At 40.0% G+C, this 17,590-nt stretch overlaps 1 protein-coding gene across 4 annotated transcripts in view; it reads right to left on the bottom strand.

Annotated features, from left to right (window-relative positions):
- The window catches only part of OGFOD3 (2-oxoglutarate and iron dependent oxygenase domain containing 3), a 94,263-nt gene that overhangs the window by 58,109 nt on the left and 18,564 nt on the right, over window positions 1-17,590 (bottom strand). For 3 of the 4 annotated variants that reach the window (XM_032792772.2, XM_032792766.2, XM_032792769.2), the window contains exons 5-6: window positions 5,555-5,619; window positions 4,897-4,953 (exon numbers count right to left, since the gene is read on the bottom strand). The exons of the other annotated variant lie outside the window; for it this stretch is intronic. In XM_032792772.2, the coding sequence (XP_032648663.1) occupies window positions 4,897-4,953; window positions 5,555-5,619 (122 nt within the window). The remainder of the gene's footprint in view (window positions 1-4,896; window positions 4,954-5,554; window positions 5,620-17,590) is intronic. 4 annotated transcript variants of the gene reach the window in all.

Genomic DNA, 17,590 nt, shown 5'->3' with positions numbered 1-17,590 from the left:
TACTAAATCTTTTCTCCTGTTCCCCTTGTTTCTATTCATTTTATCTGTAAAATCCTTTGAGCCTCTAGAGAGCCTTTTCTATCTACAACCATACTATATTGCAGCTCTATTTAAAAAACTCTTGTCCATGGAAACAAATCCTTGAATTTTCCAAAATGAAAATCATTGTATCTTGCCCCTAATTCAACACTGAAATTGCTCAGGATGTATGCCCACTTTGATCAGACACAAGGGAAATAGCTCTGCTAGCACAGATGACATCTGATGAACGTGAGCCCAAGTCAATAGTAGAAAGAAAAGTAGAAAGTTCCCCATAATTTCTGTTGACAGCAACCCTGTGTATTTTCACATAATGTGTCATGGATGATGCGGAAGTACATATGCTAAATTTAGGGAAGAACAGGACAAACTTAGGGAAGAAAAGCATTGTGGCACAGTTACAGGAAAGGGAGTAGTGAAATCTACTCTGTACTAAATTAGAGGAACAATGGGGCATAATACTCTGTCAGACAAGATGGGAAAAACCAATAGCAAGGCTAGAGTCTAAGAAAAAAAAGACTTCGAATTAACCTCCTTCATAAGTTTGGAGCCTACAGCACTGGCATCATGGAAAAGTATGTGCAGAAGGCCTCTTCCCATTCAACTGAATGAAGAGGGAAATAAAAATAGCTGACATGAAGATTTTTCATCTCTTTGTTGTTTGGACTCTCACAAGGGCTGGAGGTAAGAAACAAAAAGCAGAGATTACCCAGGGTCGACCTGGGTTATGCCCTAAAAAGACATTCAGTCCTTTCAGATTACCACATCTCTGTCACATTCTGAATCACAGACTGAAATTCATGTGTACATGTATGCTTGCTTCCTTGAATTTGTAAAATAACTCATTTCTATCTCCTAGTTAAAAAAACTTTAGTTAATTTATTACAGAATTGGCTACAAGCATAGTCTTTGGTGTAAGATCTAAGGTACAAATTGATCTGGGATAAGTGGCTGGTCTCTTGGGACTGGAAGGCACCTGAATATTCTCTGATTTCTGGTATATGTGACCATTTATCACTAAGTCCAGCTTGCCTGTGTGGCAAGATAGACTGGAGAGCCCAAGGGCACGGTCTGTGACTTCATGGTAAGACTGTTACAATGATCTAGAAGTTCACATTTGTTATGAGTTGGTGAAATCCAATTATAGAACATACCACCAGTTGGGGGTGTCTGTCCTGCTTTTGACAGTCTGCCCTGAGGTTGGCACTCTCCATCGTGAGCCACTCCCGACAGCATGACAATGGGCAAGGTAAAAAATACTCTTTGGCTTTCACTCAATTCTTTGCACATCTACACTCTGACAAGTTTTTCAAACACACACGCCCTGATGGTGTAATTTTCTTCTAATGCCACGGACGGGGAGCAGCTTTTAAACCAAGGATGCATATTCCAAGGTCTCCATTCTGGATAAAGATACAGACAGAAAGGGTCAAACAAGAAGAATTACTATCTTGGGAGCTAGAGGATAAAGCATGAGGGCACAGAAATTATAATTCATTCTGAAGCATCAGCTATTTTGACACAGCCAGTTTAGAAACCAGCCTTCTGGCTCAGAATGTCTGCTCTTATTTGTTATTGTTGTCATCAGGAACATTCAGATGTGCATTTTATTTAGTTAGTGCTCTCCAGAGTGTATTTTTAAACAGGCCTGGACAGGTAAATGGAAGTAATAAAGTTAAATGCTCCTCAAGATAGCATACAACAATCCTTTAAAGATATATGCTATTGGAGTCATGGTTAAAGAGGAACAAAAGCATTTAATAATAAATTTTGTTTGTGACTTGTCTCTAGGAGGTTGAAACATTCTCTATACTGACTAAGGAGTCCATAATCACTATCTGCTGCTTTAATCCCCAAGTGGGAAGAGCAGAAATGTGAAGTACTTATACAATTATTCTAAATTCCGGTTTGTTTCAAACAGGGAAATACATAAAAAGAAACCTCATAAATTAATCAGGTTATTTCTACAGGCTGGGAAGGAAAAAGAGAGAATTATGGTTATTTCTAAATTCTACTAATATGGTGACAGGAGTTGGGAGGTATATACATAGATAGGATTAGATAAAATCTAAAATAGTTTTCATGTATAAAAACACCATAGCTCATCTATAAGATGATGGTATCCTGAAAGGCCAAGTTAGACAAAGATTAGCCATTTAAAGTGGTCAAGTTAAATCAGACAAAACTACCAGAGTAATACAACTCCAGTCCAACTCCAACAGACAGTTCATACACAAGGCAAAACAAACTTTGATCAGTATCCATAGGAACTTAATGACAGAGCTGTACAAAGAATTGATTTTTTTCCACACAGATAGTGATATATATATTTTTTTTAAAGTTTGTCATTTCGTTTCCATTTCAAGTATTTTTTTTAGGTGAATTTTTTTTAAATGAAATTTTTAAATAAAGTCATTGCATATTCAAAAACTGAAAATGTTTCATTTCAAAAATTTCAAAACTAAATGTTTAAATTTTTTGGGCAATTTTTCATTTATTCAATGTAACAATTTGGTGAAGCCACAACAAATTTGCAAAGTGCTACAATCGACCCAAATCTGCATTTTTCTGCAAAAAAGTTTCACCTGAAAAAAAATTAATCCAGTTCTACTTAACAATAATACTTTAGCCACTAGAGGGAGCTCATATTCCTCCATAAAGGCAACAGAAATATACTGAGAGTTACAAGATAAAATTAAATAAACTTGGAATACAAAATTTTCAAACCAAGTCTTCTCTGCAGTTCATGTCATGATCTATAGTTACACAAAATTCCATGAAAATCAGAATTTATCTACTGTGCCCATTCAGCAAAGAAGTAATAAGGCTTGTTCTTAAACGTTGGCTATACATGTCTTCAGAGACAGGAAAATTATTAAAACATGCTGTGTACGTCATGTCAGTGAGTCAATCTGTATAAAAGATTAAACAGCACCATCACAAGGCAAGTTCCTTTACAGCATATTCTGACCCTGTAAAAAAGAGTGTTACTTTTCTAGCCAGACAACCAGAGCATTCAAGAAGAGTCTTATGCCCCTTAACTATTTCAGTGTCTTGACCTACCCCCTTCATTATTATTTGAAGCTCTGTCCCAAACAATGCAACAGGACAGGACTCCCTTCAATTTTTATTACAATATATATCCTAAAATACTCATGAAACAAGGCCTAGAGCAAAAATGCATTAGACCTCCATCAATGTGCCTTAGTGCTGTGTCTCCAGCCTCTGGATTCAGGTAAAGCACCTTCCTTTCTGGTTGCATTGCTGGATGGGCCTGTCTATTACAGCTGTCCCCCTGCTAGCACTCCTCTTTCCCTTCTCCTTTCTGTTTGTCCTGGGTGGCCGCCCCTCCTGGCCATTGTGCTAACTAAAGTCACAGCCCTATTCATAGGAATGGCTTGTACAGACTAACTGGAGCCACTGCCCTGCGAGAGGGCTTGTCTTGTTTACTCTTTTGTTCGACCCAGCTCAGTGTGGGGCGCTGCCAGAGGATGCAGACCTGAAGAGCCAACTAATTAAGCATATGGTCACTTGGCTCAGAACAGGCGAGCATGCCTATGCTACTGCAGCTTTCCCTTTCTCTTCTCCCTTGGATCACGAGAGCCAATCAAAATACTGTGAAAACGCCTAAGTTTTGCCTTTAAAATTTTTGAGGAACCATTTTTTAATTCACTGGAGCAAGTCCTTGCTTTCACCTGTCTGATCAAGCTAGGTCTTTGGGCCCTCTTCTCTCTCGTTTGTTTTTTGAGCGTACCCCGTTTTAAACTCCTCCACCAAAACATTTGTCCGGAGATCTCCTGATCATGAAACGAATCGTGCCTTCTCCCCATGCTATGCTGTTCCTGTCTAGTTTGCTGCTGTTGGTATTGTAAGACTCTCTCTCTTGCAGGCTCCCTTCCTCCTGCATGCCTTGTTCAAGACGACCCAAGTAATCCTGCCTGTATCCATACTCTGTTCTTCTCCCAGCTCTTGCTGCTAAAAACAAGCCTGTGCCGCTCCTAAGCTGTGCTCCGGACGTATCCTGGGCTGCCAGCTTGCAGCGCCCACCTGCTGCACCACCACTAGTAAACCCCCCCGGGCTGACCTGGCACACACCACTCTCCCTCTGAATTCCCCCCCCGATCAAAGAATCGGCATAGGTAAGTCAACCTATTAAATCATCTTGAGTCCAGATATTGTAACATTTGCACGTGGTAATGTTTAGAAATTGTTGTTTGTCTGTAAGTTAGTTTAAAAATTGGCACTGTTCTTACTTGCTATTGTGTTCTTGGAAGTTAATCATAATAAATTTGCTGGTGTAAATTGGTAGTCTGTCTTCCTGCTGCGCCCAACTCATTATTACTGAAGTAGCATAAAAACCCATTTACCCTTCTCTCCTACAACCTCACTTGACATAACTCGTACACATTACCATAACTGTAGTTGCTATGCTTGCTGTGGACACACCTTTACCAGTTCGCTACCTGTACATTATACTTCAGGTTAATTGGTTACCAACTGTATTGTACCCCACAGTGACCCACTATAAAAACCCCCTATATAGCTAAAAAAACCCCTCCCCATGCTACCTTAACAAACCCCATACCCCTCACTATTGAATTTTCCCTGTTTTTGCATTTTCTTAATAAAGTTTATTTTACACTCCACTAGTGCAGTAGTTGTCCCCCAAGATCCCCTACCTGCTGGCAGGGTCAGGGCCTATCTGGGACAGGAGTTTTTCAGTGTTAGCGTGGGAGAGGTAGGAAATCTTGTGGAATTGAGAACATTCTGTTAACATGGCATCTCAAAGGGGCAACTCAAAAATAAAAAAATGAAGTTATATTTTTGGTTCATTCTCCAATTACTGAATGACTTTACCGGTATAACTGGAAATCCTCTTCTGTAAAGATCTCTTGAATTTTATCCCCAAAGTATCTACAAAAACAAGAGAGAGTCTAAGAAGAGGGATTATGAACCTGATTGTTTGACATTACCAGTCTGTGCTTCATCTTTTCCACAAATAATCAATAAATTAAACTTGATACAAAAATCCCCCAAACCTTCCCACTGTTTGAATGTGATGATTAAAGAGATGCACAGCTCCCAAAGTGTTGTTCGAAAATGTTACTAAAATAGAAAGGGACCCAAACTCAATAAATATTGATAGGATTTACCAGGCAAAGAAAATATCCCTTAAAATAAGAATGTGGATTTCCCCCTTTTAAAAGGTTGGTGCAAAACCCTGTATTTCTTCTACTATTGATACAGCTGTGGACTTTGAACTGCACAAAAGTTATTTGTTATCCAGTATTACACAAAGGTAAATCTTACAACTGAAATTACTAATAGCTTCCTAAAAGCCCAGTTCAATAACAATTATGTCAGATTTGGTGCCACACAAGCTTTCACGGGGTCCAAGAAACTACTGACAATCTATCAAATCCCTAATACATGAGTCCTTATGCACTGTGAGAAGGTAGAACACCCAAGCTGTATGAGGCTAAAGGAGAGACAGTAAGTCATCGTCCCACTTTACCTGTACAGATTAACAAAATGCTTCCCCACTGAAAGAGCTCCAGAATGCAAATCCAAGATTGAAGCCTGGGAAAGGAGACAGAAGTAAAAGGGTGGAAACAAAACTGATAAGCATGGAAAAGCTTGTCATTATTTTAAATCATCTTTCTAACAAACTACCCTAATTGAATGCTGTTTCCCTCACTCTTCAAACAGAATTATTTGTTTCTCAACAGTCAGATATACAGTGTTAACAGCTATTCTCTTGTAGGTCTTTCTAAGGCTCCTATCAATTTGGTATCTAAATGAAAAAGAAGGCACTGGATTGGGACTCTAGAAATTCGAGTTCAAACCTGGTCTTGCTACAGACTTCTTGCACGATCTTGGGCAAATCAGTCTCTCTGTGCCTCAAACCCTCATTTGAAAAATGGAGATACCGCCTCGTACTCACAGTGGCATTGAGAATATGAACTCATTAATGTTTGTGAAGCACTCAGATATCAGTGATATGGGCCATAAGTACCTAGACAGAGAAGCACTGGTATCTATTCTCTCCATACCTTTTCTTCAGTTAAACCTTTTCTTTTCCGTCCCCGCAAAACAGCAGCAAATTTTATTTCCCAGGAGCCTATCCTGTGCCTTACTCACATTGATAATATTGTAAAATTAAACAGAGAAAGTCTGTTTAAGGCAGCAGTTATTGATGTGAAGCCAAAAAGCTAAATCCTCCTAGAGCCAATGATAACTATTGCATTTCTAACATTTTAGTTATTAAAAATAAAGACCTAGAACAGGGGTCAACAACCTTTCAGAAGTGGTGGGCCGAGTCTTCATTTATTCACTCTGATTTAAGGTTTTGCGTGCCACTAATACATTTTAACGTTTTTAGAAGATCTCTTTCTATAAGTCTATAATATATAACTAAACTATTGTTGTATGTAAAATAAATAAGGTTTTGAAAACATTTAAGAAACTTCATTTAAAATTAAATTAAAATGCAGAGCCCCCGGACCAGTGGCCAGGACCCGGACAGCATGAGTGCCACTGAAAAAATCAGCTCGTGTGCCGCCTTCAGCACGCGTGCCATAGGTTGCCTACCCCTGACCTAGAAGGTAACTACAATTTTTCTCCCCAATCCTGAAAATTCAAATCTATTTCCTCAGTCTGAGTCAAGCCATCAGAAACTCAAAACAGATGATGCAGTCTCATCAACTGTTGCCATTCCACTAGTATCTCAGGAAAATGTTAAACAGCAGCTTCTAAAGATAGACATTTTTAAATCAGCAGGTCCAGACACCTTGCATCCAAGAGTTTTAAAAGAGGTAGCTGAGGTGCTCACGGATCATTAATGTTGATTTTCAAGTAGTCCTGGAGCACCGGGGAAGTTCTAGAAGACTGAAAGAAGCCAATGTTGTACCAATATTTTAAAAGGGTAAATGGAATGACCCAGATAATTACAGGCCTGTCAAGTCTGACATCAATCCCAGACAAGGCAATGGGGCGGCTGACATGGTACTCGATTAATAAAGAATTAAAGAGTAACATAATAAATGCCATTCAACATGGTTTTATAGAAAATAGTATCAAGTTAGTTTGACAGGATCTATTTTTTTGTTTGAGACTACAAGTCTGGTTGATAAATATTAATGTGATGTCATTTATTCAGACTTCTGAAAGGTACCTGACTTGGAACAACATGACATTTTGATTAAAAAATAGAATGATATACAATTAACATGGCACACATTAAATGGCTTAAAAGATGACTAACTGATAAGTCTGAAAATGTAATTATAAACAAGGAATCACCATTTAATGGCTATGATTCTAGTGGGGTCCTGGCAAGGATCGGTTCTTGGCCCTACACTATTTAGTATTTTTATCAATGACCTGGAAGAAAACAAATTCATCACTGATAATGGTTGCAGATGACATAAAAATTGGGGGAGTGGTAAATACTGAAGAGGACAGGTCACTGATGCAGCATAATCTAAGTTGCTTGGTAAAACAGGTGCAAGTAAACAATGTTCATTTTAATATGGCTAAATATAAATGTACACGTCTAAGAACAAAGAATGTAGGACACACTTACTAGATGGGGGACTCTATCCTGGGAAGCAGTGACTGAAAAAGATTTGCAAGTCATGGTGGATAATCAGCTGAACACAAGTTATCAATGTGATGCTGTGGCAAAGAGAGCTAATGTAATCCTAGGATTCATAAACCAGGAAATCTCGGGTAGCAGTAGAGAGGTTATTTTACCTCTATATTTGATACTGGTGTAACCAGTGCTGGAATAGTGTGTCCAGGTCTGGTGCCCACAATTCAAGAAGGATGTTAATAAATTGGAGAGGGTTCATCAAAGAGCCATGAGAGTGATTAAAAGATTAAAAAAGATGCCTCATAATGCTAGGCTCAAAGAGTTTAATCTATTTAAGCTTAAAGAGAAGTTTAAAGGATGACTTGAACAGTCTATATGTATACGGGGAATAAAATATTTGATAATGGACTGTTCAGTCTAGCAGAGAAAGATATTACACTATCCAATGGCCAGGAGCTAAAGCTAGACAAAAATCGAACCAGAAATAAGATTTAAATTTTTAACAGTGAAGATAATTAATCATTGGAACAACCTATCAAGGATCATTGTGGATTCTCCACTGGCAATTTTAAAATCAAGATTTACTTCTAAATCAGAATACATTTAGCTGAACCTGATTTAAAAACTGACTCAACTAATGTAATTTTCAGTGCAGGCAGGGGTCCAACTGGCAAGAGATAGTTAAATGTGATGACATCCTTTGATGTGTACATTCTTAAATATTCTCACCACAGAATCCTGCCCTTCTCAAAGTGATACATACACGGTCTCTTTGCTACCTGTTTGACAGGACCTGTGACCACTCAAGTTGCTTGGATAGATCACAGGCAATGATGGAGGGTGGGGGGAATAGCTCAGTGGTTTGAGCATTGCCCTGCTAAACCCAGGATTGTGAGTTCAATCCTTGAGGGGGCCACATAGGGAACTGGGGTAAAAATCTGTCTGGGGATTAGTCCTGCTTTCAGGAGGAGATTGAACTAGATGACCTCCTGAGGTCCCTTCCAACCCTAATATTCTATGATCATACCACTAGGTGATCTGTCCATACACAATGCAAACTCCATCTTTCCAGCAGGATGTGTTCTAGTGCTCTGATGGCCCTTCTTCATTAGGCAAGAGTCCACATTTTTCTCTTTACATGTTATTTGAAGTACAAAGATGCCATACATAGATGACCAAGCTATCTAGTGGCAGCACAGGGTATGGATACACAAGACTGCTGACCAGTCTAAGCTAACAATGCAGCTGCAGACTCACCTCCAGCCTCATGGCAAGGTTTTGCATCACTCACTCACCATTCCTCCAGGACCACGCTTGGCAAAGACATCGCTATTAGCCACATGCAGCCTCTTAGCCAGAAAACGTTACTGCAAACAGGAGTCTTTGAATGCTTGGGTTTGAAATACGGGAATCACAATGGATTCTGCTTCAGCCCCCACAATGAGGAAATATCCCTCCTTCCCCATCCAGCCATATGTTTTCGTCAGTCTCTTAAAGTGCATACATTATCAAGTTATTAAAATGGACATGGCACGGAGTGCGCAGATCCCTCCAACCTTGTAGCCCCCCCAAAAGCATTTAGAGGACTAATGTAGACAAGTCATCCTACATCAAAAGTCAGCCAAGGAGAGCTCCTGCAATAAGCTTTATTCAAACTTCAGTGTAATAGTCTTATTTAAGACCTCAACTTCTGTGCAACAATCTAAGGTACAGCCATAACTGTGGAGTTACTACAGAAGCTCTGTAATGGTTGTAAGCATTTTTATAGATAAGACCAAGAAATTTTATAACCAGGAATGGCAGGACACATAGCTGAATAAGTAGGTTTAATTTAAAAAACTCCTTTGCTTCCCAACTTCAATTTACCTTAAGCATTCATTCAAAATATCAATTTTCCTCTTGCTTCCTGAAGCAGCATGGGCTTGCAGCAATGCAGGGGATCCAAAACGATCAGTCCTGCTAATGAAAAGGCAGTGGATGGGCTCCCAAAAAATGAAAGATATCCATAGCTGGGAAGATAATGGCTGCAATATGAAGCCTGGAAAGGCAGATGGAGAAGACTGAAAAGAAGCAGGGAAGGGAATGAATAGCCCTCAGCACTGCCTTAGAGAGGGAAAGGAGACTGAATGCCAGAAGTATATAAGGGCTCAATTATACATATACACAGAGCTTCTATTTGTTCAATTGCTGTCCTGAAAAGAAGCTGAGTCACAGCTATTTTCGCATAAAACCATCTGAGAACATTAGGCTCTTATTGGTCTTTCAGTACCATTTTCTACACTTGGGAAGTTAGCTTGGAGGAAGACTATGGCAACACTACATCCAAACAAATCTCAGCGCTCTGATCCAGATATGTCACACCTCACTTCAGCTCAATACACAAGCATGAAAGCCTTGATAAAGCTTGATGATGGCAGGACAACTGCTAACACTTTCCACCCACCTTTTAAGAGTGATTATAACAGAACAATTTCTCTTATGCCATTCCACAGAATTCCTGCTAGGAAGATTCTGGACTTCCCTTAAAAGAATGAAGCACAAATTTAGACAACTGTCACATCCCCAAGCCTTGTTAGTGGTTTTTTTGTTTATCATCCTCATATTGGGGAGACAACACTGAACTGGGATTGCAGGTGCTCAGCAACACTGATGACAAAAGAAGCTCACTCCTCGCTTCAAAGCAGTGACAAAAGGGACATCTGACCCTTGCTTTGAACACCGTCTGCTAAACAGATGTCAACAAATATATATTTGTCCTCTGTCTCAGCAACTCAGCTTTCTCCCCACACACACAAACCTCCTGTCCGCCCCAGCTTTGGCAAACGGTTATTTAAAAGTGGTTATTTGAAGGGATGCTGCATGGACACAAGCTGCCCAAGAGGAAAAATAAAACAAAACAGACTCCTGATTTTAGGTGGAGAGGTTGGTATTGCTCAGAACCTGCCTGATTTTCCGTATCTCTTCCACATCAACACTCCTATGCTTGTGTGTGAAAAGTAATGTCAAGTTCTACAATCGCCAACTCTTTCTCCGCAGAACCAGACACTACCAGCCCCAACTGTATGTAGCTGTGTTCAGTTCTCAAAACAAATTCCACATTTCAACTTCCACCTCAATTTGAATCTTGAAAGAAGAGGTGCAAGAGATGAAGTGTTCATCCACTGTGCTGCCTAGGCCTTTTACAGATTAGGTTCATCAGGTACAATGCACAGGAAGTCTAACTCATGTGGAAGTTCCCAGTCAGATTCCAGAGAACACAGGTTACCACAGTTAAACCAATATTTCGCCATGGTATCGATGCACTTTGCATCAGATACAGATTTAATTCTTCTTGCTGATTAGACAGGGTCAAATCTTCATGTCATGAAAATCTTGCTTTGTTCTTTTAATCCTGCTACAATTCTGCAAGCTTTATAAGATGACTCATACCCTAACTGCTATGGCTGGGCTTTAATTCCTGCCAAAGGAAAGAAATAAGGTTCAAATGGTTCCTTGAAGGAATCTTAGAAACCGTACTAACAGCACTTTGTTGTGTGAGACCTTTGGTCAGGGATGCAAGTTAGCAGAAAGGTCAAGATGGGCTGTGAAAGGTATAGGCAGATAGGTATCAAGAAGAGCCGATTTTAGCGCTTACAGAGAATTAAGAAAAAATGAGAAGTCCTTGTGGCACCTTAGAGACTAACCAATTTATTTGGGCATAAGCTTTTATGGGCTAAAACCGACTTCATCAGATGCATTAAGTGAAAAGCATCTGATGAAGTGGGTTTTAGCCCAAGAAAGCTTATGCCCAAATAAATTGGTTAGTCTCTAAGGTGCCACAAGGACTCCTCGTTGTTTTTGCTGATACAGACTAGCACGGCTACCACTCTGAAATCTGTCACCATGCAAGGCAGAGAATTAAGAAGCACCTCACAGGTGATCAGTTCAGCTTTCAGAGCTAGAAAAAGGGCTGGTAGAGTCTGCTTGAGCAGACAAGCCAGGGAAACAACAGTGAGACAGCAGTAAAAGAATCCAATTCCCTCTAATCGCCAACGGGAAGAAATAGTCCAGGCAACTGCAGGAAATAGCTGGGTTGGACAGCAAGCAAAGTGGAAGATGCACTTTGCCAAAAGAGATGTAGCAGCTACTTACAAAGGGGTAGTAAGATGCTTAATATACAGGAAGAACCAATTTGTGACCTGTAGGGACAAGAAATGGGGAAAAGTAGTGTTATAGGGTGCAGAGGACCTGTCCCATCCCTGGGAAATAAAGAGCTAACAGCAACTCAGGGGCTATACAGATACTCCAGGGCCAGGAACCAGGAACAGGATGGGAGATTCATAGATTATAGATTCATAGACTCTAGGACTGGAAGGGACCTCGAGCGGTCATCGAGTCCAGTCCCCTGCCCTCATGGCACGGAAACTACTGTCTAGACCAATCGCCTGATAGACACTTATCTAACCTACTCTTAAATATCAGAGATGGAGATTCCACAACCTCCCTAAGGCAATTTATATCAGTGTCCAACCACCCTGACAGTTAGGAACTTTTCCTAATTCCAACCAAAATCTCCCTTGCTGCAGTTTAAGCCCATTGCTTCTTGTTCTATCATTAGAGCTAAGTGAACAAGTTTTCTCCCTCCTCCTGATGACACCTTTTTAGATACCCAAAACTGCTATCATATCCCTCTCCAGTCCTCTTTTTCCAAACTAAATAACCCAATTTTTCAGCCTTCCTTCATAGGTCATGTTCGCAAGACCTTAATCATTCTTGTTGCTCTTCTCTGGACCCTCTCCAATTTCTCACAATCTTCTTGAAATGCGGTGCCAGAACTGGACAACAATACTCCAGTTGGAGGCCTAACCAGCGCAGAGTAGAGCGAAAAATGACTTCTCGTGTACTTGTTTACAACAAACCTGTGAATATGCATCCCAGACTCGTTTGCTTTTTTTTGCAACAGTATCACACTGTTGACATCATATTTAGCTGTGGTCCACATATGCCCGAGATCTTTTCTGCCATACTCCTTCCTAGACAGTCTCTTCCATCTGATTGTGAAACTGATTGTTCCTTCCTAAGTGGAGACTTTTGCATTTGGTCTTTATTGAACTTCATCCGGTTTACCTCAGACCATTTCTCCAATTTGTCCAGATCATTTTGAATTTTGACCCTGTCCTCCAAGCAGTTGCAATCCTCCCAGTTTGGTATCGTCTGCAAACTTAATAAGCATAACTTTCTATGCCAATATCTAAGTCATTGATGAAGATATTGAACAGAGCCAGCCCAAAACAATCCCTGTGGAATGCCACTTGTTATACGCTTTCCAGCAGGATTGGGGAGCCTTAATAACTACTCTCATGAGTCGGTTATCCAGCCAGTTATGCACCTCACCTTATAGTAGCCCCCATCTAAATGTATTTGCGCAGTTTGTCGATAAGGATAATAGCGAGACCGTACAAATTGCCTTACTAAAGTCTAGGTATAACCACACCACCGTTCTCCCTATCCACAACTCATATCTTACAAAGAAAGCTATCAATTGGTTTGACACGATTGTTCTTTCAATCCGATGCTGAGCTATTCCCTATCACCTGACCACTTCATGTGTTTGCAGATGATTTCTTAATACTTGCGCCATTATCTTCCCTGGCACAGAGTTAAACTAACTGTGTCTGTAGTTTCCTGGGTTGTTTTATTTCCCCTTTTTATTAGATGGGCACTATATTTGCCCTTTTCCAGTCTTCTGAATCTCTTCCCGTCTCCCATAGACTTGTCCAAAGATAATAGCTAGGAGCTCAGATATCTCCTCTATTATAACTCCTTGAGTATCTACGATGCATTTCATCAGGCCGCTAGGTGACTTGCAGGCATCATCTTTTCTAGTGAAATTTAACTTCGCTCTTTTTTATTTTTCATTCTAACCTACCCCACTTTCATAAGCATTCATTATGTTAACTGCTCCTTCAGACATTCTTCAGTGAAGACCGAAACAAAGAAGTCATTAAGCATCTCTGCATTTCCAAGTGTCTGTGTTACTGTTTCTTCCTACTCACTGAGCAGTGGGCACCCGTCCTTGGTCTTTCTCTTTGATCTCATGTATTGATAAAAGTCTTGCTTGTTTCCCTTATTCCATCGCTTGAGCTCATTTTGTGCCTTTGCCTTTCTAATCTTTGCCCCTGATTCTGTTGTTATTTGCCTATATTCATCCTTTGTAATCTGACCTAGTTTCCATTTTTTATATGACCTCCTTTTATTTTATAGGGTCATGCAAGATTTCGTGGTTAATCCAAGTGGTCTTTTGCCCTTTTTCTATCTTCCTAAAACCATCGGAATAGCTTGCTTTTCAGCCCTTAAGTGTCTTGAAAAACTGTAACTCTCCTCAGTTGTTTTTCCCCTCAGTCTTGATTCCCATTGGGACTTTACCTTTCAGCTCTCTGAGCTACCAAAATCCCTGCCTTCCCTGAAACCATTGTCTCTGTTTTTGCATGTACTCCCTTCTACCCTTCTTAGATTGCATACTCTATGACACATTCACCCAAGCTTCCTTCTACTTTCAAAATTTCTCAATGAGTCTTCTCCCTATTTGTTAAAATCAAGTCTAGAACAGCTTCCCCCCAGTAGCTTTTTCAACCTTCTGAAATAAAAAGTTGTCTACAATGCAGTCTAGGAACTTATTGGATAGTCTGTGCCCCGTGGTGTTATTTTCCCAACATATATCTGGACAGTTGAAGTCCTCCATCACCATCAAATCTTGGGCTTTGGATGATTTTGTTGGTTGTTTAAAAAAAGCCTCATCCACCTCTTCCACCTGCATGTGAGAAAGCTGTTATTTGCCCAGGCAAGAAACCCTGAGCTGGGGAATGTGTGCGCGCTTGTTATCTCTTTCTGTGACCAGGAGGTACAGTTTTCCCTGCAAAAAGGGGATCTGAACAGATGACCCTGTGGGTTTTGTGCTAAACAAGGAGTAACAGAGAGGCGACTATGGGAGGAGGAAAAGAGACTGCTCTCTGGTGTCTCTACACAAATGCCAATAGCACCGGTAATCAACGGGATGAGTTCAATTTACATTGGAGAGAAGTCATGAGAACAGTAATTACTGAACCATGAAGGAATGAATCACAACTGGAACATTAAACACAAGTAGGAACACAGTGTAAGGGAGGCATAGAAAAGCAAAGGTCACTGTCTTTGTAGAGAAGCAACTAAAAACTAAATGAAAGCAAGTGGCAATCATGCCAACGAGAATGACAATAAAATAAAAGAATGATGAGTATAGCTATTTGAGAATCAGTCTGTAGAGAGATTAATCATGGTTCAGAAGCAGCACATAAGTGGGTGAGGTTCTCTGGTCTGTGTCATGCAGGAGGTCAGACAAAATGATCGTAATTGTCCCTGCCAGCCTTAAAATCTATGACTATTTATCCATGAATCATTACTGAGGGAGACAAGAGAAAAAGCTTAGCACCGTAACTTGGTGACTTCAGCAATTCAGAAGTTTGCTGGGCATTTCCTAACATGTGAGGGTGGAAAAGTCAAGGCGAAAATAGTGTCTTATGCTTAAAATTCATCAACAGAGGGGAAAATAATAACAGACATAAAGGGAGGAGAAACTAACAGGCCAGAGAACACCAATCCTTTGAGTTTAGTACATTTAGTCATGCTATCATGTCCAGCCAAAAAAATACCCTGAACCTCAGTAACTCCTAAACTAAAAGGCATGGCAGGCAATATCCGGTTTGTCTAGCTGTGAAAAAACAATGAAAGGGTATAGAAAGTTAAGAGAGATGGAATAGAGTCTACATCTTAATATGAAGCAACTCAAATCAGGAGGACAATTGCAAACTGTGGAGAGAGCAGTTTGCCTAAAAAGAGGTCTAAAAAATTAAAAGGGAGCAAAAGGGTTTATATGAAAGATTCGAAAGATTTAAAAGTTAACAACTATCCAAAGAAAAATATGTGCAACTGGACAGAGAGTCATCCAACACACTTTATAAGCCCTAAGAAAATTTAAGAAGTAGGCTCATTCAAACCCAGTCCAACATGCGTGCAGTTTTTTTTGGTAGGCGGAAAGAACAGCTAGATGAAATAAAATGTAAAGCAGTCTCTAAACCATCAGGAAAAGAGGGGAGGATGAAAGGCTCTAATGAGATAAGACACTTTTGTCTGGACATCACCAACATCAGATACAACACATCATAATCTGGCCTAACAGCTGAGAGCTTTTGGACTAATGGTGTGGGAAATGCAAGCACAAGCATTAAGTGAGATGGAGCAAAAAAAGACAGGGCAACAGTAGAGGAAAAAATACATAAGAGAAAGTGAGAGTTAAAGAACTTGTGTCCAAAGGCCTCCCCTCTACTGACATGAAAGAGGATGGAGTAAAGCTTCAGCAAGCATCATGAAGGCAGATGACCCAAAATCTCAATCCACTAGGAAAAAAAATAAGTCTGTGGTAAAAATAAATATGACTGCATTTCAGTGGAGTTCTCTGGGCTAAGGGACCAGCGTGAGGATCATATGTCCTAGGATCAGGCCCACAGTCAGGAGACCAGAAAACCCAAACCCAAAGCCTAAAGGAAGATGGGGGCTGAGGACTCTGAGAACCCCAGAGGTTAGGAATAAAATCACTCTATGGCAGGACAATGAGGGCATCAACTTAATGCAATTTTTTTCAAACCATTCACTAAAGCTAGCAGCACTTGGATAAGGGACATTTACACTTGCTTTTTTCAAGTGAAGCAATCTGTTACCAATCTGCTGAAAAGCAAGAGCCGCCCCCAGCATTCAACGTCTGAAGCAGTCCATAGCCAAACCGTTTCTCTAACAGCTGTCAATCAAGATATGATTCCACATACTGCAATTATCCTTTATGCTGAGAAGAGCCCCTTGTCCTCAGATAAATCAGTAATCCAATTAATGCTCCCTCGCCAATTCAAAGGGAATATATGTACCTAACGCTATTCAAAACTGTGCCCAATTCAACTGTTACATCAACACAAAATACAGATCCACAACACAATGGTAGCTGATACAGTAATGAAAGAATGACTACTTTACACAAGCAGAGCTGGCATTCATTGATAATGAACTCAATGTTCTGTTCCCTGCAGAATCAATAATAAAATACTGCCTCAAAATGCATTGCTGTGAGGATGACTGTACAGCGCTTTGAACATGTAACATGCTATATAAATGCTAAGTGTTGTTACTATAGCATAAGTGGGAATATTTATGTAAAATGCAAGAGGTTCAGTGGGATGCCCCATCATCTACCGTTCTGTGAATTATTTTCAAAGCCCTCAGAACCTTCCTTTCATCTAATTAATTTTTTTTAATTTTTTTTTTACAAAAAGGGACAAAGTAGGAACTAGGAAATAATTCCAGGTGTGGGATCCTGGGCATAATATAAAACTAGATCTACAGTTGACATGAAGGCTGCCTTCTTCCGAAAGACAATCCAAATACCATTTCTATTTCTACCTAAACTTAGTACCAAGGAAAGCAATATATTTCGTGGGATGATGACAAAACAAAGGAGCTACTGACTCCACAATATATCTCAATCTGGTTCAAATATAATCTGGAAAAATTTAGGGTGATAGCTCGTATCTACAAGGAGTCCCTGACTTCCTTGTTTTAGCATCTTTATTTAATGTTCAAACACATTCTATGAGACATCAATGAGTTACTGTAGGTGATGCTAGATACTTTTATATCCTCTGCCATAAACTTGTGTACATACTGTATTTAAATACAGAACAAGGTTAGTGTATGTTCCAAGATGTGATGGAGAAGTAGGAATAGATTGGAACTGAGAAACCCTCCTGGACATTACATTCAATTCCACAGTTGCATTAATTTATTCTACTGCCACAAAACCCATCTTAGGGTTTGGCTACACTTGGAAATGTGCAGCGCTGGGAGTTACAGCTGTGGTCGTACAGCTGTGTAGGAACAGCGCTGCAGTGTGGCCAC

This window comes from Chelonoidis abingdonii, chromosome 13 (assembly GCF_003597395.2).
Source record: "Chelonoidis abingdonii isolate Lonesome George chromosome 13, CheloAbing_2.0, whole genome shotgun sequence".
Classification (NCBI taxonomy): domain Eukaryota; kingdom Metazoa; phylum Chordata; order Testudines; family Testudinidae; genus Chelonoidis; species Chelonoidis abingdonii.
This window is presented reverse-complemented; position numbering and strand designations above follow the sequence as displayed.